Source organism: Agelaius phoeniceus, chromosome 1 (assembly GCF_051311805.1).
Source record: "Agelaius phoeniceus isolate bAgePho1 chromosome 1, bAgePho1.hap1, whole genome shotgun sequence".
NCBI lineage: Eukaryota > Metazoa > Chordata > Aves > Passeriformes > Icteridae > Agelaius > Agelaius phoeniceus.
Window position 1 is genome coordinate 110,503,582 of NC_135265.1, and position 27,590 is coordinate 110,531,171.

A 27,590-nucleotide genomic window follows, 5' to 3' on the forward strand; every position below is an offset into this window, starting at 1 on the left:
TTACAGAAGATTAATGAAACTATTCAAATATGAAACTACCTACCAGAAATTCTAAAAAATCACTATATGCATGGAGCTAATTTTACATGGGTTTATGGTTCTCGGTAGTTAGCAGAAATTGTGTTTTGCAATTAAGTTCCTTTGGCTTTTAAAAGAGCATTCTTTCTCTCCTCCACTCATTTTCCCCAATGTCTCTGCCTCCATTACTGTCTCTTCCCAGATTATTACAAAGTTTAGTAGCTTTACAAAGAGGAGTAAAACAGGTGATGCCTCCCATCTGCATTGGATGATGCCTGATGAATGTTCCTTCTTCTGCAGCAAGGCAGGGGAAAAGCACTGCAGTATCTTTATTGCTGTGTTGTAGAAGAGCCCACCTACAACAGTGCCACTAGGAAAGCAAGATGCCATGAGGCCTGTCCCAGGGAACATGCAGTCTGCTCTGGGATGCTCTCCATTGCTCTGGTGCTTGCAAAGTAAGCTCAGCAGGAGATCCAGGCAGTCACTTGCAATAGATCAGCAGCAAGCTCCACAGCAAGTTCTGATGTCTTTAATTTTCCTTGTTTCTCCTAGCAGCATGAGAGCATCAGAGTCTGTGGGGAAAGAAATGTAATTGACTGGCAAAAGCTCAGATTTTGCAGGTGTCTCTTATAGTTACTCAGGGCTCATTAGATATCTTAGCACTCGTAACAGTTGTGAAACATGTTGGAGGCAAAGAATTGCAAGAAAGGAAAAAGCAATCGACCAGTTAAAGACCTGTTCATTCTCCTTTGCATTTAATGTTTTTATTTTTCTTCAAACTCAGAGCTTGCAAGCAGCATACTGGTGGTCTACCTGCAGATCAAAATGTTAGTGGAAATAGCATTCTTGAATTCCACAGATCCCTGACTGTGTCAAGAAAGGACATGCATTATTCTGGCTGTCATATGTTAAGGAAACTTCTCAGCCTGATCATTCACAAGACTCTCAGGCATCTCAATCTGCAGCTTGTAAACTGAGCTACCTTGACCTCAACATATATGCCCTGGTAGCTGTGGAACAAAGACTTAATCTGAGACTGCCATTCTTTTTGTTCTTCTGAAAATGCACACTGTCTATTCAAGTAAATTGCACTACTCTTTATTAATTAATCTGAAGTAATACTCAGTTATTTCTTATTCTGGACCTCAGTCTTGGCAGTGTCATATGGTTGTATTCATCTGGTAAGAAAAATGCAAGTTCTCTAGGAAAACCCTGAAGAAAAATAAGGGGTAGGTATATTGCCTGAACACAGACAATAAGTTAGTAATAAGGAAAGATGTTTGTCATTGTAGAGAACATGCTCACAAAAGCAGATAAGGTCTGTTGAAAAGATCTTCCATGGTTAGACAGAAAATTGCTTCCTGAAGACTGCCCCTATATGAATTACTTTCATCTCAACATAAAATAGGCTCAAAACCCTATTTTAGCTACTTACTGGGTGACACAGAATTTTCTGCTAGGAGCTTCTATCTTAAAGGTCCTGATGTTCTGCAATTAATAGGGAATTTATTTTACCATTGCATCCTGTTTTATTTTACCAGATGACCCGTTGAGGTGTCAAAACTCTGAGTTAATTTAATGAAACAGCAATGTGTGTTACCATATAACTTTTGTGCCTTCTCTCTTTGGTGTCACTATATGCCAATTCTCACACCTGCTCATATTTTCTTTAGGTAACTTACTTTTTAGCCAGTCCTGAAAGCAGCATTGATCATGACATGGAGGTTCATATAACCCTTCATCCCTCTACCTACTATTGACAAGAATTTGGTGCAAGCTCCTGGTAGTGGTTGATACATCTTAGAATTGGGGATGGGGAACAGAGAGCAATTGTAGTGATTATTTCCATTAAAAGGGGAGCAGAAAAGCAGAGTGTTAGGCTTTCTTTCAAAATCAAATAGTAAGACCAAAATTGTGCTATTTCTGTTGAGTTCACCCTCTACGGAAAGCCCTCTTATGCTACTATAATCAAGAAACAATGGATACAGTTTTTCAGTTTTGATCAGTTTTGACCAGTTTTGACAAGATACGACAATGAAGAAAAGACAATGAAGAAAACCTTATTGTTCAACTGGTGGGAATTTGACCCTTAAGAGAAACAATGTATTTGGTCAATTGATGGGAACATAACCTGTGAAAGAAGAGCAATATACAATGGAGCTGTTGTTAGCATGGAGGTGGTATCATGAGCTGTTGTGGCCTCATCTCATACTCTGGCCAAGTGTGAGATGATGTCGTAACTGGAAAAATTCCACTCCAAGAGGAGGAGATATGAGGTGTGGTTCTGGGGTGGACAGGCTGAAGAGGACAAGATGCATGCATTTTGATCCAGGGGACTTCTTGAAGGTGCAGTGCCTGCCTGCCCCTCCCACCTGAGCACCATGCTCCATCTCCTTCTCCTGCTCAGTGGCTTTCCAAAAAATCCAGGGGTTGGTATGTATTATTTGGTATCGTGTGTAATAAAAAAAAAAAATTAAAAAAAATCTGCTTTGCAATCTGAGTTGGGTTTCAGGGGTTTTTGTGCATGGGCATCCTCCAGAACCTGTAACATTAATAGCAATGAGGATGCCCAGAGAACAAAAAGTGATGTAAAGAAAGGACAGGGCTTGGGCAGTGGGGCACGTGGTTGCACCAAGAAAGTGGAATGCATAGCTGTACTGAGAGACACTGTTCCATGTTGTGTACAGTCTATGGGAGGTCAAGACTTAGTCTGAGTACCCAGCTGTGTGTGGGAACTTAGTAATGTTTTTCTGTGTCCAAAGTAATCACTGTCAGACACATGTGGTTGCATGGTGTATTGTAAACACAGTTCAAGTACATTTCAGATTCCACTTGGAAGAACTCTTAGTCCTTTGCATTTGTGGCTCCACCAGTGGAGAATCTGGGGTGGACACTGGAACTCTGGAGCACACTGTGGGACAAGCTAGGAATTTGTACAATATGGACCCCAAGCCATGGGAGGCTAAAGATGCCACGGGAGTGTTGAAATATTGGAGAAAGTTTGTGCAAATCTCCTCAAAAATGCTCTAAAGAGTGGCTTTTTCATGCTGGATGCATGGCTGAATGTCTGTTATTTGCACACAAAGTTGCAGTTGGAAAGAATACAGAGCTTGAAAAACAGACAAAAAAGACAAGGGCATACAACAGCTGAGGGCCAATATAATGTTGCAAAGGCAAGTGTTTGTAGCTGCTGCTGCTGCACTGCAATCTGAGATCTCAGTAATCTAGGCCTGTAAGTAAGGTTAAGCTTTAAATTATAAGTTAGTTTAAATGCTGTTAAGTGTGATTCTTCTGTTAAATGGTTACAGTTGAGGTATAACTTAAGTTATAAGTTAAGTTAATCATAAGTTAAGTGTTGTTCCTTTGCTAAATTTTTAAGTTTAAAGTATAAGTTAAAGTACTGTTAAGTGATATTAAGCTTTTAAGCCATATTCCTTTTTATCCTTGCTTCACTGTCCTTTTGTCTCACACACACACACACACACACACACACACACACAGTTTCTTGTTCAATTCTGTTTTGATTGGCTTTTATTTGGCTTTGTTGTTGCTTGTTTTAACTTGGGGTGCCTTAACTGTTCTGTAAGTAGTAGAGTGAATCTTGTCAATAAACCTTGTCATGCTGTCACTTACTATTAAATCTAGTTTTTGCTGATACCCTTGCTGATGATTCTTTAAGCAATCTCTAACTCTTGTTCATAACCTTGGATGCTGGAGATCGAAAGAAATTCTTGGTGCTAAGCCCAAATTTCTTTTAAAGAGAATGCATTTTAAACTTATGCACAGGATACTAATTTGCTAGCCACGGCTACTCAGGGTTGTAGTATTAAATACCCCACAGAAAATGCATAACCAGGGTCTGAGTGTGTGTGTATACCTTGGGAGATTATATACAGTGAATGAAGGGAGAAGGAATGCAAGCGGTGGTTTTTACTGGGGACACTGACACGCTGATGCGAAATCCCCGCTTGTTACCATGAGAAATAGACTGATTAAGACTGCTCCCTCAACATATAAAATGCAATAAAGATCCTTTTGATTAATGAAACAGGAAATCCTCTGGATGAGATAATTGAAAAAACGCAGCAGCTAGGTAATCTTGGGGAATGGAACCCCTGGGGAAGTGCTGGGAATAGAAAAAAACCCGCTGACTGGGCTTTTGACACCACGTGGTGGCCACAGGCCAGAATTAAGATTCCAGGAAGAGATGCAGAAATCCGAGCAACTATTCATGATTTGTTCCAAGCAAGTGTTTCTTATATTTTGCTTTCAACCCTGCCTTGGTAGCAAGTGGATTTGTAGTGTTAAATTCTGTATACACACAGAATAAGAGCAACCTTACAAGTTGCTATTTTTTATGTGTTTTTCCAATCAAAGTGTATCATGTAACTTGTTTCAGTCATTTGGAGTGGAGGTTTCATTATATGAATCTTAAAGTATGTGCTGCAAGTTCTGAAGTATGACAGAAAAGAAAGTGAGTTTTTTTGCAATAGTGCTGGAGAACTACACTGAGCAGAGCCTGCAGAGTACAGGCTGGTCCATGCTATTGTTTAGGAAGGGTTGGCAGTGAGCTATCCACAGCTGCCCTCGTGCTCTGGTGTGAACAGACCTAGCTGGGTTCCTTCAAAGGAGAGCTGGAGAGCAAGGTAGGTAGGTGACCTCTACCTGGGAAATTGTCAAGGAGCTAAGCACAATGTGAACCTGTCCGCTGAGGTCCCGGAGTGATGTAGTTCATCTGCTGAAAGATATGATGTCATACCTGGGGTATTGCAGGATACAGAGCTGAACACCCAGCTCCTACAGCAGTTTTCTGGAGTTGTTAGTGCTTCTAATGCATATCACCAAGTTTCACATGGTCTGAAAAGTATCACTTCTGCTGTTTCCATAGCCTTGATCATTAGCCTATCCACAGGGACAATTAGAGCAGCACAAGAAAATTAAAAAATATTTGCCATAGCTTGATCTATCATTTTAGTAATATTACTTTACTTATAATTATCACTTTAAGTCATTTTCATACTTTTTCTATTTTTATTATTTGTAATATTATACTGAAGTGCCTTCACTATTGATTTAAAACAAAACTCAGTTCATATTTCTCACCATTGTTGAATAAAACTGTTGTTCTGGAAGTTATCTTTCCTCTCCTTCACAGTGTATGCCAATGTTGAAACAACACTCCCTATTGTCCTTACTGACTGTCCTTTGGTTATCATTGTGGGATGGTTTTGGCGCATATGGGCTGGATGCCTTTGGATAAAACTAAAATCCTCCTGATTAAAAGCCTCTTTGTGTAGAGGAAGGATGAGAAAAGAAGAGACATTTTCAGATGTATATAGTTTGGTTTTAAAGTTTATTTTACCTTTGTTTCAGTGGAGTTATTCTATAGTTGCACTGTTTTAAACGATAGGAAAACTAACATCCACTCACTTTAGGCATTAGGAACACCACTCCTTCTACTCATATGCTCCCCAGTGGAACTATTGGGTCAATTTTCTTTTGGATTGTGCCCTCCCTATCCATTCAAGTTTTACTTTTGAGATGCAAAGGTAGAGTATCAAGCCCCCATGGAACCTGGTCCTACAGCTGCTGAGGTGATAGCAGCAGAAGCAAAGCAGGTTAATATTATCATTCCAGGGAAACAGCACTGGTGCTGAGTACCTGCTAAACAGTTCTGCAGTGGAAGTAACAGGTGGGAGTAGGAGAAGGGGTGGGGAGGTGACTTTTCTTCTGTTTATGTTTTAACAGGGTACCTCAGACTTATACTCCCCTTGGAAAAGACATCTAGGGTGACTCTGGCTAAGGCGGCCAGACTTTATGATGCCTCAGCACCGCTGTGGCTCAGAACACATTCACAATGTGGCTGATCCATGTCCCTCTCACTGTCCATGAGCTGCAACATTTATGTAACAGCACCCCTGCACCTGTGGCCTGTCTGGCTACTGGGTTCTGGCAACAACTGTGCCGCCTCAGGAAATACCCTGCTTTACCCTCAGAGGAGCTGTGGACTTCAGGCATCTTGAATGCAGATAGTTGTACCGCCTTTAAATTTATTAGCACAAGAAATAGCCCTATAACTTGGTGGGTCTACGCCACCATTGTATTAAAATACTTCATGCCATAATAATTCAACCACAGCACAGCTAACCTTGAGTTTCAGTACATGTATGCAATTCCCACAAGGTATTGTCTTAATCTGCGGGATCTGAGCCTAGGCCAGAGTGCCAATGGCAAGTAAATTTCCTTGTCAGTTAAGAAAACTAACCCTCTTATTTCCAAATATAATAACTTCAGTATGGATCCAACGAAACCAAACTCAACACTGTCATACTGAGAGCACACATGCTTTTACTCCTGGCTACAGAGATACAGCTAAATTCTAGAACACTACCAAGACAATCACTGCCTCTTTGTTGGCTCCTGGGGTTGCAAGTGCACAAGCCCTCATGAGCCTGGATGGAGTTAGTTGCTGGTTAGCAAAGTTTAGCAATACTACCAGCACAGCTATATCTGATTTGTTAATTATTGTAGACAGCATTAAACATGCTACACTACAAAATCGAGCAGCAATTGATTTTTAACACATGAGCATTGTGTTGTATAAACTTAAATGACCATTCTAACTCTGTCCATGCACAACTACAGGAATTATGGACACTTACTCAACAACTTGCAGAACACACCAGTTGGAATCCGTTTGCTGGAGGGACATGGGTTTGGAATTGGCTGAAGAAGGGATTAGTATTACTTTGTGCCTTAAGTATTTGGTTTCTATGTATTATTTGTTGTATTCCTAGTTTAGTTTCATTGAACTGATCTTCAATAAATAGCATGTTGCATTGTACTGTTGTTGGTATGGTGGAGTATTGACATGTTCCAAACACGGATCATGTGGTCGCATGTGTCAGGGACCAAAGTCATGACTAAGGCCCTGCCATGTTTGTTCTGCTGCTGGGCACGTCGACCAGATAATGAAGAAAAGGCAATGAAGAAATCCTTATTGTTTAACTGGTGGGAATTTGACCCTTAAGAGAAACAATGTGTTGGGAACTTAACCTGAAAGAAGAACAATGTACAATAGAGCTGTTGTTAGCATGGAGGTGGTATCATGAGCTGTTGTGGCCTCATCTCATACTCTGGCCAAGTGTGAGATGATGTCGTAACTGGAAAAATTCCACTCCAAGAGGAGGAGATATGAGGTGTGGTTCTGGAGTGGACAGGCTGAAGAGGACAAGATGCATGCATTTTGATCCAGGGGACTTCCTGAAGGTGCAGTGCCTGCCTGCCCCTCCCACCTGAGCACCATGCTCCATCTCCTTCTCCTGCTCAGCGGCTTTCCAAAAAATCCAGGGGTTGGTATGTATTATTTGGTATTGCATGTAATAAAAACAATTCTGCTTTGCAATCTGAGTTGGGTTTCAGGGGTTTTTGTGCACGGGCATCCTCCAGAACCCGTACCAATCATCTCCCAGCAGCTGGAGATGACAACATGCAGAATTCAAGGCCTGCTGAACTTGCAGAAGAAATTTTGACAAAAGAGCTTTTCGACCTGCCAAACGACACTGATTTCAGAACAATTGACACCATCACTATTGGTGAGTAGGGAATTAAAATATTTAGTTGCTTTCATAGAAAAAGACCATACCATTATAAGAGCAACAATATCTACAACTGCTGCTTCTCAATGCATTAGCATTGATGAAAAAAGTATGGATCTGAGCAGCTATAAACAGCTTAGGTGTCCTCATTACTTAGGATCTTTCTTATCAGCTCCGATAGTTAAAATAGGATGCAACATGTTATTAATTTTGATATAATAATTTCGTGAGTCTGAATTTACAATAAAAAAATCTAAATGCCACTCTTTATTTTTGTGTTGGCCTATACAAGTAGTTGGTCTGGCAAAGTAAAAGTTTAGGAAAGCCTGACCATACAATTATCATAAGTACCTGCAGTTTAAGCATAAGAAGCTGTGGCAATCCCAGCACTCGCTGAGAGCTAGGAAGTAGAAGAGATGGGTAAAGTTGAAAGAAATACTTAAGAGTCACAGACAGTGGGGACAGTAGAATGGTACTGACAGTTGAAAAATTCATTTGAATGGAATGTTTAAGTAATCCAGAAGGATGCCATTATTTACACTAGTGATAAATGCAGTGTCTCACATATATCAACAATAGAAACAGCTTTGCCTTTTCCAAAAGCAGAATGCTGAAATTATGTTGCTGACAGATTTTTTTTTATGCACACACATTTCTCATTTTCAATTTCTGTCAAAAAATGTACAATTATTAATATATTAATGTCTTGCCACGAGTCCTGCTAGTTTTCTGTTGTTCAAAAGGTTTTAGTGCCAGCTTTATTCTCTGAATCACAGAACGACTGAGGTGGAAAGACACCTCTGAGGATCTAGTTCAATTCCCCTGCAGTTGTGCTGCAGGGTTACCTGCAGCAGGTCACTCAGATCTCTGTCTGGTTGTGTTTTGATTGTCATCAAGGAGACAAATTCCACAACTTCTCTGGGCAACTTCTCCCAGTCCTTAAAAACACAATGAGAAAATTTCAGTTTCTCTCTGACACTTTTTCTCACGGCAGTTCTTAAAAAGAATTAAAATGTTTCTTTAGTTATTGCAATACAGTAATGATGGACTTACTTGACAATGATATGCTTACTCAACAAGAAAAAGATAGGTAAGGTGAGTTAATCGCTGTTGAGAGGACAAAGGTTTTGATTTATGATATTTACTATCTTAAATACCAACTTGGTGTAAAATTCTGTCCACACAACTATAGACTGGAGAACAACATGGGCTTGTTTTCTGTGCCTGGGCTTCTAACCTGTCTTCTTCTTCAGGTGGTCTGGAGTCTGGTAAGAAAACAAAAGACTGAGAAAATAATGCACCTTAAGATGAGCTTGAGAGGAAAAGACTTATTTATTATTTTGCAGAATCAATATAATTTTCTTGTTGTCTGCATGGAGAGATAAATGATTTCTGCTTCCTGTTTCCTTGGGGTCTTAGTGTTGCTATTTTTCATAGATTTGCCTATACATGGAAAGAGATTACCTTGTGTTCCCCAACTAAGCAAAATGTCCCCTAGTATTCCAAGTCACCAGAACAACAAGGCTGAGGTTAAAATCCAGAACTGAAATTTATTTCAATTCCAATTCTGGAATTTCAGAATTGAAATTTATTTCAATTCTGAAATTCCATGTCTGAGTGTTTTGGCTTTTTTGTTGTTGTTGTTGTTGTTGTTTTGTGGGTTTTTTGTAGGTTTTTAGTTTTGGTTTGGTTTTTTGTTTGTTTTGGGGTGGTTTTTTTTTTTGTTTGTTTGTTCGTTTGGTTGGTTGGTTGGTTTTTACTACAGCACAATATAATTGATATTGGAATTTATGCCTTTTTAGCCACTGGATATACTTGGAAATGACTGCTCCCTGTTCCTCCAATCCAGCTGAAATATCTCAGGTCAAAAAGTAACAGCTGAGATTTTGATATTACCTGTCTTTTTTAGTGAAATGTAGCATTTTTCTTATGTTGGGAGGCTTTGTTGTAGAGGTCAGGAACTTTTGGTGAAGCACAATATAATTAGCTCAGAGAACAAAACCCGAAAGGTTCATGAACGTTTGTTTCAGCTGTTTGTATCTTCAGGGCAATCTACAGAGTAAGGCATTATTTTTTTATGACACGACCTAAGTGCAATAACATTATCAAAGTTATACAGCATAACCTGTGGCAGCCTTGCCTTCTTCCTGTCCACTGACACGTGCTCATACATCTCCCTAAATTAAACTCTCAGCCTCACATTCCAAACTTTCCCATAGTCCTCCTGTATTCCCCATCACTCCAATCCCATCCTTCCCTACTATTCCCACTACCTGTGCCTCTGCCCCAGTCTTTTGGAAACTCAAACCTCAGTGTTGTTTGGATTCCACTGCAGGCTTTGTTAAAGCCTATGGTAGGTGATACAGGTGTTACTAAGATGCAGAAGTTACCTGACATCAAACTGATTCCTAAAAACTAGATCTCTTGTGAGGGAGGGGCTTCTGACCACCAGGGCTAATTATTTCATTTCCATGTATTCTATGGCCCGGAAGAGCTAATTTCAAATTTCTGCATGCCGATACTATAATAATATAGTCTGGAAAAATCAGTGGTAAGTTAGGTGTCTCATCCAAACTAGATGAATATATTCCATCTGAATAGATGTCCAGGCTGGGTGAGGTGGATAATCTTATGGTGATGCCAGGGCATCATGGTGGTGCCATAGATATTCTTGGCACATAAGAATTATCCATTTGTTTCTTGCTTGATGTCTGAGTCCCTTTACCTGATTTTTACATGATTACAATAGGTGAGATGTTTCCCACCTGTCCAAGACGCACTTGAATTTTTTGTCAGTTAAATGTGCCCTCACAAGTGGTTTAACCAACCATTAGAATGTTTTAATTCACACATTGTCCATGTCCTAAACTAGGGACTGATATTAAAAATGATCAGTAATTTGTATACGTGTAGATTGGATTAAATTAGATTCCTCTTTGGCACACTTCAGCTAACACAGCCTTCCTCTGCACAAGACTATGAACTGTGTATTTGTTGTGTGTTTACAATACTTTCAGGCTGGTATTGAGACCAAAGTCACTGCCATGTGAACAAGTGATACCTGTATGCAGAGATGAAGCTTTTGAAACAGAGTATTTTGCAGTGGAGATTCACAGGAGGAAAGCCCTAGTTTTGTTAGTAACACAGTGGCAACACCTTGAGTGAATTTTAGTTCAGGTGAATCATAAAATGAGATTTCTGGCCTTTTGTATTTACAATTTTTTTTTCTGACGTTTGCTGAAGGTTTTAAAAGACAGTAATTTCAGATTAAAAATTAATCTTTCATGTGATAGAAGGGATTCCATTAGTATAAAACATTCAGTGGCAGTTTTCAGACACTGAGGACCAGCCTGGATTTCACTGAATTGCTGCATTTGGTATTGTTCAGCCATGGACTCACATTTTGATTTGTGCACAAAAAAATACCACTGTACTTAGCTGCTGATCTCAGTTTGTGAGCTTTTGCTGTTGCTAGAGGAGCTTTTCCAAGAGTTACCCAGTTTGTACCTTTAGGACAGTTATACTTTCTGGTTAGTAGATATGAGTACATTCTTGTTTATAGTTATTGGAACTGCAGATTTTTTTACTCACCATTAATGGTTATAAGGGGATTCAGGATATATGGGTGTGATTCTTCTCCTCCATCAATAATTTTTAACATAAAATGCAATAATGTGATTTTAATTTTTTAATATTGCAAACATTACTGGTACTTTTTTTTTTCCCAAGAAATCTGTGTGAGTGGGAGTTTAAAAGCAAATGAAGCCTTTAAAACATGTGTTGCACACTTTGCCCATGTACTTGCAACTTGTTTTACAAGCTGCACCTTCATTTCAAAACTTGAAAATGTAAATACTGTTTTATGCACACTGATAATGAATTGTCTTATGCAGGGATAACAAAGTGTAATGGTATGATATATGTGCTATGAAACTTCAAAATGTAGGAGGAGTCTATTGACATTTCAGATATATGGATGGTTTGTCTGAACAAGATATCTGCAGTTATTAAGCTGTATGCGTATACACTTGTGGGGTTTTCTTTCTAAAGTCCCCATCCTTATTGCTCATGTATCAATGTAAACCTGAATGATACCAGTTAATTTTGAAATGTCAGATCAATATCAATCCTTCAGCATTTGCATCTGCCCAGCTCTGAAACCAGTTTTTCAATGGAGTCAGTCACTTTTCTGCAATGATACTGGGTTTTTAAGAGTCACCATTCTTAAAACCTGACAAATTTAAAAACTTCCAAAAATGCAAAGTGCTGAAGCAGGGCTGTTCCAGGACAAATTCAGTCAGGAAACAGATTCCACTCAGTGTTTTCTGTAACTGACCTGAAAGGTTGGTTAGACTGACCTTGGTCAGGGTCAGGTTTAGACTGGACAAGGACATACTTGAGTGGTAGTTTGATTAAAAATAGAAAAAGGAAGCAGGAGAAGCTGATTAAAAACTTTGGCTGCTTATAGAACAGTTAGCTACTAAATGTTTGCTGTGCCAGCTGATACCAATTAGAAATTATGTTTCTTAAACATAGAAATTACAGCCTCCATTTGGTTTGGCAAAAAATGGTTTTCATCTCTTAGGTAATGAAATTAAATGATCAAAATCTGACAAAAACTGTGAAGCAACACCCTGAGGGAATTTTAGTTCAGGTGAATCATAAAATGAGATTTCTGGTCTTTGTATTTATAATATTTTTTTTCTGACATTTGCTGAAGCTTCTAAAAGACAGTAATTTCAGATTAAAATTAATCTTTCATTATGAAGCTAAAATGGGACATTCTGACAATTTCAAAGCTTTCTTTCTGAACCTTGAAATTTCATGGGAGGTAGGATTTTTTTTCTGTGTTTGGTTAAAATTTTTATATGGAGTCAGTTTTAGGGTTCACAGTTGTTTCCCTCAAAATTGTTCCCATCATTATGTGTTGAAACTTAGGTCTAGAAGAACATGTGCATTTGAATCTCTCTTGAATATTCTGGTTGTCTTACACATTGTACAGATACTAGAGATTATCACAATTAATTTTTCTAGGGACTGCATGGACTTGATTTTTGCTGCTTTTCAGTATTCTGATTTTGTATTGTTCATTACTTCTAGTGGAAGTTGCAGATGCTTATCACACTGGACAAAGAAGTCCTACATGCAAAGCTGCATGTACAGAAAATAAATTATTTATATGGAGAAAGAAATACAGGGGGAAAACTGTGGTAAAACAAAAAAAGTAAAAATCCCACACTTTTTTCCAGAATTGCTGTTACATTTCTTTTAGAATACAAGGATGTCTTTTCTTTTATCTTCAGTTTGTGAACTTCTATTCAAACATACAAGACACCCAGAGACGATTGCTTAGAAAGGCTCTTCATGATTTTATTCACTATGTGAGAAATAGTTGTGTAATGTTATGTCAAGTATGTCCAAGGCAGTCCAAAAATGAAGTGTCCAGTTAAATAAAAGAACTTAGATTCTATAGGAATGTTATGCCAAGGAAATTGTTCTATGTATATCTTATCATATGTCACTTTATCTCATTATGGTCAGTGGATTCTCCATGTTGTGAAGGGACTGTTTGAGTTGTTATTACTCAGGTAAAGGGAGTCCAGAGAGGGCACTGAACTGGGGCTGAGGTGACCTGGGCTGTGTACCCAGTCCTTCAAAGCCTCACTGGGTAACACCAGACCACTCATTCTATCCCCCAGTCTTCACATTCGTGATGGGAAGTTCATCATAGCTTCCACAGGGCTCTGCAGAGCTGCTGACTAGTAGCAATGCTTGATTCCACAGAAATAAGAGGCTCCTTTTTTTCCCATTTGTGTAGGACAATTTAGTACTACCTGAGTTGTGAGAGAAAAGCAGCTGTGAAACCTGCACAGAAGCAGTACTGGCTGAATTACTTGTTGGGCACCCTGAGGTGGGGAGGGCACAAAGCTGCCACACCAGCAAATACAGATTTCCAGTCAAATGAGGAGGCAGTAGGTGCAGTCAGTCCAACACAAAGCCATGTGCTAAGTGCTGTCAGTTGAGCTTGAATCACATCTCTAATACTGTTGACAAAGTAACGCGAGCTGCATTTCATTATCTGCCTTTCTAATAATATCTTTTTTTCTTTCCCCTCCCCAGCCTGCTCCAGAGACAACTGGTGAGTTCTGTTTAGAGATCTATTTGTATGCACAGGAGGCAGTCAACAAAACCAGCTGCTCATAAACATGGCTACGACAGACACAGATTTATAATTACTGTTATTGTTATTGCATTAATTTTCACACTTCATAAAGATAACAGCAAGGGCTAATGTCCTACCTCACTTGTCTTTTTATTTTTCAGAAATAGACCTAGATGGAGGAATTGATCAGGACATCTTCGACATAAATGAAGGTTTTTCAAAATTCAGTCTCAATTTTTAAAAAAAAATTTTCATTGTAGTAGTTACAGATCAATACCATAACTGAATGTTAATCTCCTCTTTCCTTTAGCTTTAGGACTAGACCTTTTTGAGGGAGACATCAAACTTCCTGTGGTGAGTTCAAATATAAAATACAAAGCCAAAAATATGTCATTGACTTAAATGTAAAGTATCACTGGCATGGAAATAATAGATGCATCCTGCTCTTACAAACAATAAATGCTGTTTTTGTAACAATAAACTGAAGATGATTGGGGATGGAATTCTACAAAATGTCATAGACAGTAAAGGAGTCAACAGCATTTGCAGAAACATTATCCAGCATGAGATCTCATCAGTGATTAGATCAGTATTATTAGCTTCTTGTTTCCTTTTTTACATTGTCACTTTTAAGAGATTAGGCAGCACTGATCATCATCCAGGCAGGCTTGTATAAAAAGAATTCTTTGTTTATCTGTACAATATTCTGAGCCAGTTAAATTTACTGAGCAGCGCTGCAAAACCTTCATCCTGTAAGTAGATTGACTAAAACCAATGAAACATTTAGATATCTAATATCACATTTTAAGGCATCTGGCCAGTATCCTTATCTGATCAATGAAAAAAAAATTACATTTACATCTCAAACATATCTAGTAGGAAACCCCCAATGTGTCTTGCACTCTGAAAGTAGTCTGAAAATAGTCTTTTACTCTCCCTTTTGGAGGATATGCTGAATATGTCTCTGAAAGCAAGGACAGCACTTGCTAAAGGTACAGAAACAAATGCTTGCATTATGAAAAATTACAAAACTATTAATCTCTGTACAGTTTTCAGGACTTTAGATCTTAAGGCTTCCCATAGGAGCAGAAAGTCCTGTGCACATGCATCAAAAGCTTGGGTAATTTCTATGGAGAAAATGCAGCAGAAGTTGAAGACACCAGTAGAAGGGCATGAAGGGATTTCAAACCCAAGCCTCAGACCTCTGAGTAATCTTTTGAGGGTTTTGAGCTCGTTGTTTTCCTCTACCTCTTACTTGGAATTGTAGGCTTGCTTTAGCATTATTGTGGTCCCTGATGCTAAATCCCTTTTTACTGAGGACTGCATGTTTTCTTTCTAGATACAGGATCGAAACTCCATCATTGGTGACAAGTATCGGTGGCCCCATGTTATCCCTTATGTCCTTGAGGACAGCCTGGGTACAGTATTGCCCTTCACAATGTCTATATGTTGTGTTGTTGAACTGTTCAACACAGGTTGATAAAGCTTCTGCGGTGTCCTTTCCACTCTTAATCTAGAGCAGGCCCTTTCCCACAGCAGGAGTGGGGCTGAGTGTGCACAAACAGGATTTATAATCTTGGGATCAGAGCTGGCTCTCACCTCCTTTCTTGAATGATTACCCTGCTACGGCCCAGCAGATTGTTTTGGTTTTGAAATCTTGTGTCTGAGATGTGAAACTCTACAAAGCAGAGGTGAAAAGAGGGCGCTGAAGACATTTTTAAGGACAGGAAGCTTACCTGGCCATTTATATAATTTCCAGCAGTGAGGGCAAAATGGCATTCTGACGGACAGTTGGCAGTGGTATATTGCCAAGTCCCCTGTGTGAGTCAGAGACACATCATAATTTGACCCCATCCTTTAAATCTTTGTGTTGAAACTATGCAAGTTGCTTAGAGGAGATAACACAGATACAGTCGGAAGAATTCAAGTCCTGGAGAAAATCAGTGAGGGATCTGTAGCCTGAATTCTGTACTAGGTAAAATGTGAAGTCTTAATTTCCTATCTATTTAATACTTGTTTACATAAATCTCAAAAAATAAATGAAAGAATCTACAAAATTAACCTCCCCCCCACAGTACCCTTCTATATACTCATCATGTCATATTTGATACAAAAATACCAAAGAAAAATTACACAGGAGCAAAACAAGAGCAAGATACAGTGTTGCAAGACCCTAATTTATGTTTTTTAGGTCCCCCCTTTGGTTTTAATAAAACAAAAAATCTGTTTATTTTGATCAAAGATTGCTGGAGCAAGAGCCACCTTGGGACTTACTCCACATGGATAATGGTAGAAATCTTTCTGTTCAGTATTGACAAGAACACTGTTTGCTTTGCAGAAATGAATGCTAAGGGAGTCATCCTCAAGGCATTTGAGCGGTATCGACTGAAAACCTGCATTGACTTCAAGCCTTGGGAAGGGGAGAAGAATTACATATCTGTGTTCAAAGGAAGTGGGTAAGAGAAGCAATTAAAAATAACTTTAATTATGCTTGCTTTCAGACTATTCTCATGGCCAGTATTCAACCTAAAATTCATATATCTGGTCATAACTTTACATTTTTGTTGTCACCATTTTCCCAGTCCTGATATTTATTCTTAAATGTAAGATATCAAGTTCTATAAGAGATATTTTACTGGACATGGTAAAAGATATCTGAAACAAAGCAATTGTGTTCTTGACTGATCTTTGGATATATGGAGTATTACTTTCAGCTGGTCATTCCTAGTATACCTTGGCTTCTAGGGGAAAAGAAAAACCAAGGAGAAATGTGACAGTTCTCACTGTGGGGCAATGAATTTATTTGACTGTAACAATGGAAATGCACTTGAACAACTCCATATGAGCATTCAGATAAAAGAACAATATTTTTAAACGCTGTGCAGCACTGAGATATTTTGCTGATATTTTACTTTATTTACCTCTTTTGATGAATAGTCATGCTATTTCATCTTAAATATTGCAAAATAAGACTCCAGTAAAGAAGTCAAAATTGCCCCAACTTCTTTCCTTCTAAGACATTCTCTGTCAAAACAGTGCAACAAGAACAAATATATTCTTCACTCTGTGCTGAACCATTTCTCTTATAGAAAAGGAGAACAGGGAGAACTTGATAGCCTGGTGAGGAAATTTGCTTTCAGAAATTCATTTCCTGATATAAGAGTGCATTCATAAATGGGAAGATTTTCTGATAATAAAAATGTTTCTCTTTCCCTTTGGGTTGTTCTGAGATATTCATAGCAGATAATTGTTTCAAAATTTCTTTGGTGTCTGGCTCTTTGTATTTGCTGCTGTTCATGCTGTACACATGACACTGAAACTCAGCTCTAAAAGATGTATAATTGGAGACTCAGGGAGCAATGCATTTTCCTGTGCTAATGACTCCAGCTTTTTGAGCTAAATGGAAAACCCATGTAGCTGAATTTCGTAATCCTTCATCCCCTAAAATATGCATTGAATTTGCTAATAATTGTACCTGAAAAAGAACCACAATATTTAGCCTATGGCAAGTAGGAGGCCTCTGTGCAATGTTTCATTTATATGTCTATTAAAAATAGATGAGTCATGGTGATGAAGAAGATAAATCCATCTAGTTGGATAGTATATCTTGCCCTCACGGTCTGGTGTGTGGCTTGCCCTGAAGTGTTTCCATCACCTTAGCTGACATATCCACAGCAGAACTTTTTAAAAGATTGGAGCTAAATGGTGCAGTCTCCTGAAAAGGTCCATCCACTTTCAGTGAGTCATCTTGGGTTGTACAAAGAAATCAGGACTGACCCTGAATGAACTCCTTTCATTTCAGGCCATCCCTTACTTCTGGTGTAATGGGTGTAAGCTGGGTAAACCAACCCATTTTTGCTCTGCTGTTCCTAATACTTTGGAGTTTTTAAAATCAATTAGGACTCTTCTATCTGCTGACTAAAGACCTCAGCCCAGAGGGTACAGTGCAGAGAGGCACACAAAGCTCCTGGCAACACAAAATTTTACCACTTCAAGTAAAGGTTGATAAATCACATCTTTGCCTTTCTGATTTTGGCTTGCATCTATAAAAGAGAGGAATGTGGGAGAACTTTTGTGTCAAAAGGATTTGAAGTAAGCCAAAAGTCCTCGTTTGGATTACCCTTTTGAATTCAAATTAAATCAGCCACAAAAGAAGCCAGCTGTCTTTTGTTGTATTGACTGCCCTGTGTAAAAATGCATTTGTAGTCTCTGGTGTATGAACAGAGTGTATCAAGGCTCTGCCCAAAGAGCCCTCTCCCTGTACACATTCTTTATCTATCATTCACCTTGGCTACTACCAGTATTATGTTAGCTCCTGCCTGTGTGCTGAGCAAAACACATGAGGTATGTAATTGTGAATTACAGAAATGCAGGATAATCAGATTGGCTGCAAAGTTCACAGAGGAGTCTGGAAACCTGCAATGGATGTGCCATTTCACCTTACTGTTCTCATGAAGAGCAGGATTCATTCAGCAGGAAAGCTAACATGGTGTGGTAGAATCAAATAATTAACAGACCACGGAGGATAAACATCATCTCTAGTATTTCCACATGGATTTTCATGGGGCACTCCTGGGAGAGTGCTTCAGCTCTTTGCCACTGTTGCACATGACAAAGGGAATCCATGCAGGAGTAGATTGACACAGATCCCTGGCTCTCCAGCTTGGTGCTGGTAAGTCAGGGTGTCTGTGAGCTGATATTGGTGATCTGTGATACTTGGGAAGAAAATTAGTAGCAGGACATTAGTACAAAAATGTGCCTGAAATAAGTGGCATCACTGCAACTGATGGCGTGTGTCTGTTTACAGCCCCAAAAGGGGGATGGTGGGATTAGTCAGAGCAAGTATTTCCCTGTTCCTCCAGCCTCTGATAGCAATGCAGGAAGCATTGAGTAACAGGCAACATAGCTCTCACACACCTGGGGAAGGCTGAGACTTTCTTCTCCTTTCTCCCCTCCAGAAGACACAGGATTCTATGTGCCCATTGCTCTGGAGTGCCATGTCCCACTCACCTCAGCTTTATTCTCAGTGCAGGGTAGCACTGACTGTGTATTTGCCCCCTCTGTGGCTGTTGAATGACAGTGTTTTAGGCATCTGGCAGACCAAAGGCACGGGGAAGCTGCACCTGCTGTCGTTTGGGTGTTATTTTTGCCAAGTGCTTGGATGTGCCTGCTGTAGCCTGCTGTGCACTGTGTAGCAGCTGTGAAGTCAGAGGTGGCTTTGGTAGGAGGTGGACCCAAGCCTATGATGGACTTCTGCACAACACAAGAATCAATATGAGGCCTTGTTCAAAGAAAGACTTTGAAATTATGGATGCTACATGTGCTCCTTAACAGGTCTCATGTTGTGATTTTAATGAGTAATCAAAAGGCAAGGCCTGTGTTGCTCTGTGGAAAATGAAATACTGAGGAATATGTTGCTCTAATAAGTCACAGAGTGTGAAAGCACATGGTGTGCTTGTATTTTTAAATTTCTGGGGTGATAGGACTGCAAATTCTATGGCATATTTTGTGCCCTATTAATTTTATGTACTTCATTGGGTAAGTATTGATTTATTTGCTACATAAAATATCAATTTAAATGTAGTTCTCTGTGCCTGCTAGTTTGTGGACATGGGGTGCCATTTTATTGGCCTGTGCAGATAACTCACTAAATTCTTTCACCCTTTAATAAAAACTTGCAGCACAGCTGCAGTTTTGCTCTTACTTGGGAGTGTGTGAGAGCAGCAAGTGCTGTAGCACAGTAGCTGAAAATTGTTAATTTGCAGAAATTTAATTGCTCTAAATTATTTGCTCACAACCTTTGATGTTCCAGAGTACCAAAGAAATCATCATCAGTTTTCTTTTGTCACAAGTAGATCAACATTTTTCTTCTAATAGAGCCAGAGACAAGGACCTTCTTGTTCATCGAAACAGAGCTAAGTGTGAGAGGAAGGGGTATGATAAGGAACAGATCAATGGAAAAGTGCTCTCTGTAACAAAATGTGACTTCAATGCTCAGGTTAAAAATATACCTATTGAATAGACTGGTTTTGAGGTTTTCATGGCATGGGGATGGTGTGCATCTCAAAGAGCCCTCTCTCATTTTGTGTCACTGCCAGCTGCTGGTCCTCAGTGGGAAACATGCAAATGGGCTTGCAGCAACTCTCCATTGGAGCCAACTGTGACAGGATTGGGACAGTCCAGCATGAGTTCCTGCACGCCCTGGGATTCTGGCATGAGCAGTCTCGGTCTGACCGGGATGACTATGTGACCATTGCCTGGGACAGGATCCAGTCTGGTCAGTCACTCCTCTGCTCTCCTCTCAATCTCTGGTGCTAGCAGTTTAGATGTGGAACATCCCTTCCAGCCATCTGTTGGTGGTCATGCTATTCTCTCACCTGGACTTACTTTCCAAAGCCAGTATATCAATAAATTAGATATAAAGGGACGTCTGCTTGAAACATAAATTCTCATTTGTTCTTGCTGTTGTAGTTGCTTGTGCCACGGCAGTTTCCGAAGCTCTAATTAGAGATCTGTATCCTCTTATGCTACGTGTTGTACCACAGGGCAGCAGGAGAGGACAATTTAGTTTGTTTAAATGAATACTCTAGAAATACACTTACTCTAGAAGCCCTTAATGAAATAAAAATAACTAACACCCCCCCCCCCCCCCCCCAGGTCTGAAAAATCCAGTGTGAACAAAACCAGTAGAAAATCTCCAGTGAAAACACTGGTCCTTCCCTTTCTGCCTGTCTGCTACACCTGGTACTGGCAGCAGAGCTGAGAGACCAGAGTGTGCAGAGGGTGGGCAAGCAGGAGAGACATTTCAGGGTCTGTGTCACACCAGCAGTTACTTTAGCAATGCAGCTTGTGAATTGTAACTGTTGGTATATTTGGCACAAGCCTGAGACATGGCACAGAATTCCTCAGGACTTTGCTCTGTCTCTGCTTCTTTAGCTTGTTGTCCTCTGTGACTTTCAGGCTGTTCAAAAACAAAGTTCTATACACAGACTTGATGTTTTCCTAACATTGGTAGACACAGAAGACTGCAAAACTGGATAATGATTAAATCTAATGCATTCTTATTTAGTCCTGATCAATAGTCAGGTGCATATGCAATTATATATTACAGAAAATTACTTAGACTCTATTATTTGATTTTCATTATATTTTGCTGACTCTTTAGTGACAAGCTCCACTATTGTGAGATACTTGAAACTGCTGCAATTTTTTTACACTGACCAGAATATAATTACTGTATTTTGACTGATTTAAATTTTGACTCCCCATTGGGTAGAAAGCAACTGGTTCTTTGCTCATACTCCAGAAAACATCTGTAAAGCTAAATTCTGGAAGTTTATCTGATGACAACTCTAAATTGTTTATTATTACCTAAAATTATGAGGACTTGAACATCACAGAATACAGATTAGAAACAGTTGCAAATTACAGTAATTTGAGAATTGAAACACTCTCTCCACTCTTGGATATCACAAGCCTATCAAAGTTTATAAATTGTTCCACAGGAAAAATTTTCTGGTAGCAAAAGCTTTTCTTCATCCAGCAGAAGTCATCAGTTGCTGAAAGAGAAAAGTAAATAGCCCTAGACTGGAAATAAAACTGTTTTACAAAATAAGTACAAGTAAATTACTACAAAAAAATATTTTGAGATGTGATAGATTCTCTGTCACTGCAAGTCTTTACATTAAAATTTGATTCCCTTGAGCAACAGACAATCTATCCTTTCAATTTTGCCATTTAGGTAAAGAACATAATTTCAATAAATATGATGATAACAGATCAGACTTCCTGAATGTTCCCTACGACTACAATTCTGTGATGCACTACAGCAAGACTGCATTCAGGAATGGAACTGATCCCACCATCATCACCAACATACCAGACTTCATTGATGTCATAGGACAGAGAATGGATTTCAGTGAGTACGACCTCCAGAAACTGAACCGGCTGTACAACTGCAGTAAGTTTCTCCATTTATTTTATATTACTTGAAAGAATCATTTGAAAGAAATGAGGCTGATCCATACATGTTGGACCCATCCAGACACAAGTGAAAGGGATGCTAACATATTTAGAGAAGTGAATTGTGTTAAAAACACCAGAAATAATGGTACAGCTAGAAATAGCATTCCTCTTGCAGAAACACTGCTGAGTAGCAGAGGTTTCTGTGCAATTTTATCTGACCTTTAGTTAAAAACCAGCTTTGCTCAGCAGCTGACTTTTGTTCATCCCTTGGGTGGCTGTTTAAAATGTGTGCTTCTGCACAAAGCCTTTTGTTTTTTCCCTGCATTATTCCACAGCTGATGCTCAGACACTGCACAGAAATGAGCATCTTTGCTGTGGCTGTCATACCTACTCCACTTTCATGGAATCTGTGAGACAGAGTCATGCCTATTTATATATACCCTATCCATGCAAATAAGGTACAGATGCCATTCTGAATAAAATGCAAGCTTTCTAAATTTTCTTGTTAAGCTTCAAACCTGGTCTCTTACAAAAGTGGTCAGAAGAGTTATTTTGCTTAGGTGGTGTTTCTTTTACAAAGCTGAATGAAAGTAAGAAACAGAGAAATCTAGATAAGTCCATTATCAAATTGGAATATAATTCTGTAATTGTTGCTGCATTCAGTGTGCTCTGACACTCAGAAGAGAACTTTTACAATATCCCAAGTAGTGAGTACTGGCTTACAATTATATTTTAAGCCTTATTATACAGATTCTTTAAACTGGTTTGTTAAAAGGGTGCAGTTTTTTGAATGTAAAATTCTGATGAAAATATTTTTATTCATGTAGGTCTAAATTGAACACACACACACAGCCTTAGCTTCTAGCACTTGCTACACAATCTTAGGCATTATAAAAATGCTTACAGCTAAGGATGTCTTTCACAGAGGATGGGGTCCTTCTTCCTCTCCAATAATCTTATCTATTTTCCATTGTTCTTGTGCATTACAGAAATACTTCATGATGTTTTAACTTTATTCTTAACCCACAGGCACATTCCCCAAATGAAAAAAAGCCCCAGTCCTGCTGAAATCACTGACAAAACTTCCACCACCTTCAGTGCAATTAGGACCCTGCTCCCCAGTCCCTCTCTTGGCTTCATGTGATGTGTATAGTGTGGATGATATTTGCAGAGACATAAATATTGTCAGATCAGCCACCATTGTCAGGGAGGATGGTGTTTCACAGGTCCCAGCCCTCACCCACACAAAAGATTACTTCATTTGCTGAACATGATTTAGGGAAATGTGTAAGCTAAATTTCTGCTAGAGGCCCATGTGGACAGGAAATTACATTAAAAATGTAACTAATTCCTAAATTGAAGAAAACAACCCACAGCATAAGAAATACTGACAGATTGTTTAGTGCTGCTCCAATCTGTAATTCACTGCTTTCTGTGAGGCCATATGATAACAGTAGATTTTAGTCTGCTTTCCCCTTGGAGCATACTGCTGGACAGAGCTGACCATGAGGTTTCCCTCAGCCTCTGGAAGTTGGGACTTTGCAGTCACCCCCCAGGCGTTTTCTTCTGAGTCCAGTCTTTAACTGCATACCAAAGAAGTGTCTGGCTTTGGTGCAGACAGAATTCACAACCTGCCTCACTCATTGCCCCTTCACCTGTTTCAGGAAGGAACCTCAGAAATACATCACAATCTACTGAGTCTTGCTTTTCTGTCTTCCTGGCATTCAGGTCAACTCTCCATGCCAGCCAGCACTTTCTACTTAAAGTCATTAGGTTACTTCCTTCCTGTTTGGCCAAATCAATTTCATGTTTTGTTTTGTATTTTGATTTCAAAGAGTTCTTTCACCTAATAATTCTCAATTTTTGCTTGCCTTCTTTCTTCAGCAGTCAGCACAACATTTGCTGTGAAAGCCTTTTCTTAGTTCATACAACATTGTACTGAACTGTATCTTAAAAAATATCTGCCATACACTTCTGACTACCTTGCAGCCTCCAGAGGGTTTTTAGCTTTCTGTGAGGACAGCAGTAGAACTGTCTATATCTCATATCTCAGCAGTAGAACTGAATTGGCAGCAGTTCATACTTAAGTGCTTCCCAGAGCTGCAGCTCAAGTGAAGCATTTTGTATGTTATTGAGGTTGAGTTTTGTGATACTCAAGGTCTTTTTGTCATGCAAGGAAACCTTTAAACCTTTGAGCCACAATATTTTAGACATAGTTTAAAAAGTATTTCATTAACTTAGCTCTTTTCAAATCATGACTGGTATTACACATGAGCTCAGACATGGTACAATGGGAAACAAAAATAAGAACAGGGATAAACCTGGACTGTGCTATCTCTCACCTATCCAGAGTTTGCTTTAGACAGAGGAAATATTTCATATGGTATTCTCCCTTTCATATTTAACTGCATACTCTTCCTCCACCTAATTTTTCACTTGTTACATGAAAGATATTGAAAAATTTGTATGGCAAGAAATATCCACTGTTCCCAAATATACCTTTACCAAATGTTTTTTTTTGTTTTGTTTGTTTGGCTTTGTTTTGGTTTGTTTTTGTTTTTTTTAATTCTGTGTTTGGAAAATCAAGGTTTGTTTATTCCAGCCAAATAGCTTCTGCTCTTCTATATTTCAAAATAAGCACTCCAGCTTATACATTAGTGAGTTTGTATCAGAATCTGTGGCCTTGTGTGGGCTGGCCCAAAGAAAGCAGAACAAAGAATGGGAAGTCTCAGGATCTTTTGAGTATAATATGAAGATGTGTGGATTGGGTTGATATTAGTGTTCCTTTTATAAATAAAAGACATGATATGATAATTAGCAGATGCTCTCCTGTGTTTGCTGAGGGCCCAGAGTGTCCCTGATGACATCTCATTAATGTCAGTGTTAATCACCAAGTGTTTTGAGTTCCTGAACATTGTATATATGAATGCTGATCATATTTGAAACCACTGATTACTCGGTGTTTGCATTTAGTCTTTCTCTGCTCATTGCATTGGACCTTCAGAATTAAAATGTGTTATGTAATAGAGATTCACAATTTTTTTTTTATTTATTTTTCCATAGCCTCCTCCCTAAGTTTCATGGACACGTGCAGTTTTGAACTTGAAAATATATGTGGCATGATTCAAAGTTCAGATGATAACAGTGACTGGCAGCGTTTGTCTCAGGTTCCTGCTGGGCCAAATACAGATCACACCAATATGGGAGAATGCAAAGGTATGAGAAAAAAACTCTTATCTTTCTGGGAGGTGTTTTCTGCAGAGGCATGCAGGGTTCCTTCAAGCTTGGCCTTGTTATCTATTTATTTTTTGACAGACTGCAGTTTATTTTTTAACTAAGCAGCATAAATCTACATACCTAGGGACATCAGGTGATACGTTGATTTTCTGCTTATTTCAGAGGATTGAATGTCCTTATCTCTTTTGATCAGTTTTTTTGGTCTTAGTGTCACATCCTGTTATGTGAGTTATATAAAGCATTGAACCTGTGATACAGGCACACCAAATAGATTGCTGCTTTTCTCAATAATTGCTCAATAAGTCCTTGGACAGGAGTAGGATTTTGAAATGCATATTATCAGGGCTGAGGTGAAAATTTAATTGACAATCTAGCTAGATGTATCTCAACCTGTCAGAACAGTCCAAGAGTTCAGGAGTTTAAATCTGTCCTCCAGGGTGTCAACTGTGAGTTACTGGGTAAAGGGCAAAAACCCATGGTTTGGGTACAGTTTCCTGGAGACAATGAAATGAGGACAAAAGCTGCAAAGAGAATAGTTCTACCTTTGGAAAAGGTGAACAGGTAGTAGTCCTCAGTCAGAGATTTGTACAGGATCTACCTAACCCTGCCCTGACTGTATCTTCTAGATACAGCATTAAGAAATACAGCATTAAGAAAGCCAGTACATCAGGAAAATTCCGTTTTCTCTCCCCTTTACTGCTCATTTCTCATTGACTTTTGGCAGATTCTGGCTACTTCATGCATTTTGACACCAGTGCTGGAGGAGAAGGAAGCACAGCTGCCCTGGAGAGCCGAATCCTCTATCCCAAAAGAGGTTTTCAGTGCTTACAATTCTATTTATATAACAGTGGTAACGAGAATGACCGGCTGAATGTCTGGGTCAGGGAGTACACATCAGCCAATCCAAATGGCACTCTGAGATTCATCAAAGAGATAAAAGGTATGGAATAAAATTGCATTTTGTTTTAATCTATCCTCAGTATTTTTCAAAGTACTGGGGAAAATTATTGTGGCAAAGTCACTCATTTCCTAGTGCTGTTCTTTGGCTTCTTCTCTATCTATGTAATTGATTCATTGCTGCTGAAATTATACCTGATGGATCCTCAGTCAGCTGCTTTCCTATAATATAATAAATTACCACAAATTTCAAACTCTTGTATTATCAAGATAGTTTTCTTGCCAAACTAGCTAAAATTCCATGAGCAATCATTTTAACTGTTCTAGAATTGCTGGTATCAATAGCAGCTGATGAAGTCGGAATATTAGAGTAAATTACTATTAATAAGAAAGTATAATAAAGAAATGGAAAGCATAAATGCCCTGGAATATCTAAGTTAAAAAAGATAAATAAAATTTAAATTACTTAACTGAAATATATGAGCAACAGATCACGATTTGAGTTGCAGTTTGAAGAAGATTAAATTCTTGTGGTTTTAGGAGCCTGTGGCCTACAGAATGACCTCAACTGAGGTCAGCTAATGGACAAGAGCTCTTTAAGCTAGAATTCCCAAAGTCACCTTATGATTAAATTACTTTCTCAAATACTTAACTCATATGTGGTCTCCATTTCACCTACACCAACTTCAGAAGGATCTGAGCAAGTTTTTTTACTGAATAGGTATAATTTCTGTCTCTTTTTGTTCCTTTAGGCTCAGCTGCTGCTGGTGCCTGGGGGTTTTTTCCACTCTTTTCTTCACTTCTATGGCTTCACCCTCTGTGCCCTCTGAGCTAACAGGCATCCTTAACCTAAGAGCTGCTAAGGCAGGTGTAGGCTTCACATCAGTCTGAGCTCTCCAAACTCTTTCAAACCCTATTTTGATGCCAAGAGTAATTTCTCCAGACTTCAGCCTTCCTCACAAACACTCTTTTGTGTCTATTAGGCCCCATCTCCCATTCCTGCTTTCGCAAGTCCATAATTTTCTTTAAGTGTCTAAACTCATAAGTGTGTCCAAAGAGGCACCCTATTTTGACAATCTGTGGCAAACTTTTAGGAATGGTTCAAGACCACTTTCCCTCCAAGCTGTTTCACTTCTCTCAAGTGAGAAGTTGCCCTCTCCAATGCAGTTAATAACCTGAAAGTAACAGTGACACTACAGCCCCTTCCATCCATGGTCTGACCCGGTTGAGCTGGTCATGGGTTTGCACTGAACTGTGATGTTCGAGAGGCTTAGGGACAATCCCTGAATGCTTCCCACTGGTTTGTGGCAGCTGGGGATTTTTGAACTGCATGTATTACGTGTAAAAATCCTTTAGTTTATGCTGAAGGCAATTTCATGGAAAACAGCGGGGTGCTTTTCTTCTTGTTTCTTGGTCAATTTTTTCCCTCCTAATTATAACAGTAATGAAAAATGTCAAGAAATTAAGACATATTTGAGATCCATTGTGCTGTGTTTCAGGTTGTTAGGAGAGTGATGTATATGAGTTCTGTACCTGCTTGTTCAATAAATGCAGCTGGTCTTCTGTGCAGATGAACGAAAACCAGGCCACAAAAGAAACTGTTTTGGTGCACATACTTTTCAAAAAGGGTGTTCTACTTTCATTGACCTCACAAGGCCCCTGTGCAGAGGTCTTTGCTTTTGTGTACACTGCTGTTGGAGTCAAGTGGAATT

At 39.1% G+C, this 27,590-nt stretch overlaps 1 protein-coding gene across 1 annotated transcript in view; it reads left to right on the forward strand.

The window, feature by feature from the left end:
• MEP1B (meprin A subunit beta) overlaps positions 1-27,590 on the forward strand; it is a 35,686-nt gene that overhangs the window by 1,398 nt on the left and 6,698 nt on the right. The window contains exons 2-10 of the mRNA XM_077192036.1: positions 13,737-13,755; positions 13,941-13,991; positions 14,090-14,133; positions 15,119-15,197; positions 16,118-16,235; positions 19,878-20,056; positions 21,521-21,739; positions 24,808-24,960; positions 25,706-25,921. Of these exons, the coding sequence (XP_077048151.1) occupies positions 13,737-13,755; positions 13,941-13,991; positions 14,090-14,133; positions 15,119-15,197; positions 16,118-16,235; positions 19,878-20,056; positions 21,521-21,739; positions 24,808-24,960; positions 25,706-25,921 (1,078 nt within the window). The remainder of the gene's footprint in view (positions 1-13,736; positions 13,756-13,940; positions 13,992-14,089; positions 14,134-15,118; positions 15,198-16,117; positions 16,236-19,877; positions 20,057-21,520; positions 21,740-24,807; positions 24,961-25,705; positions 25,922-27,590) is intronic.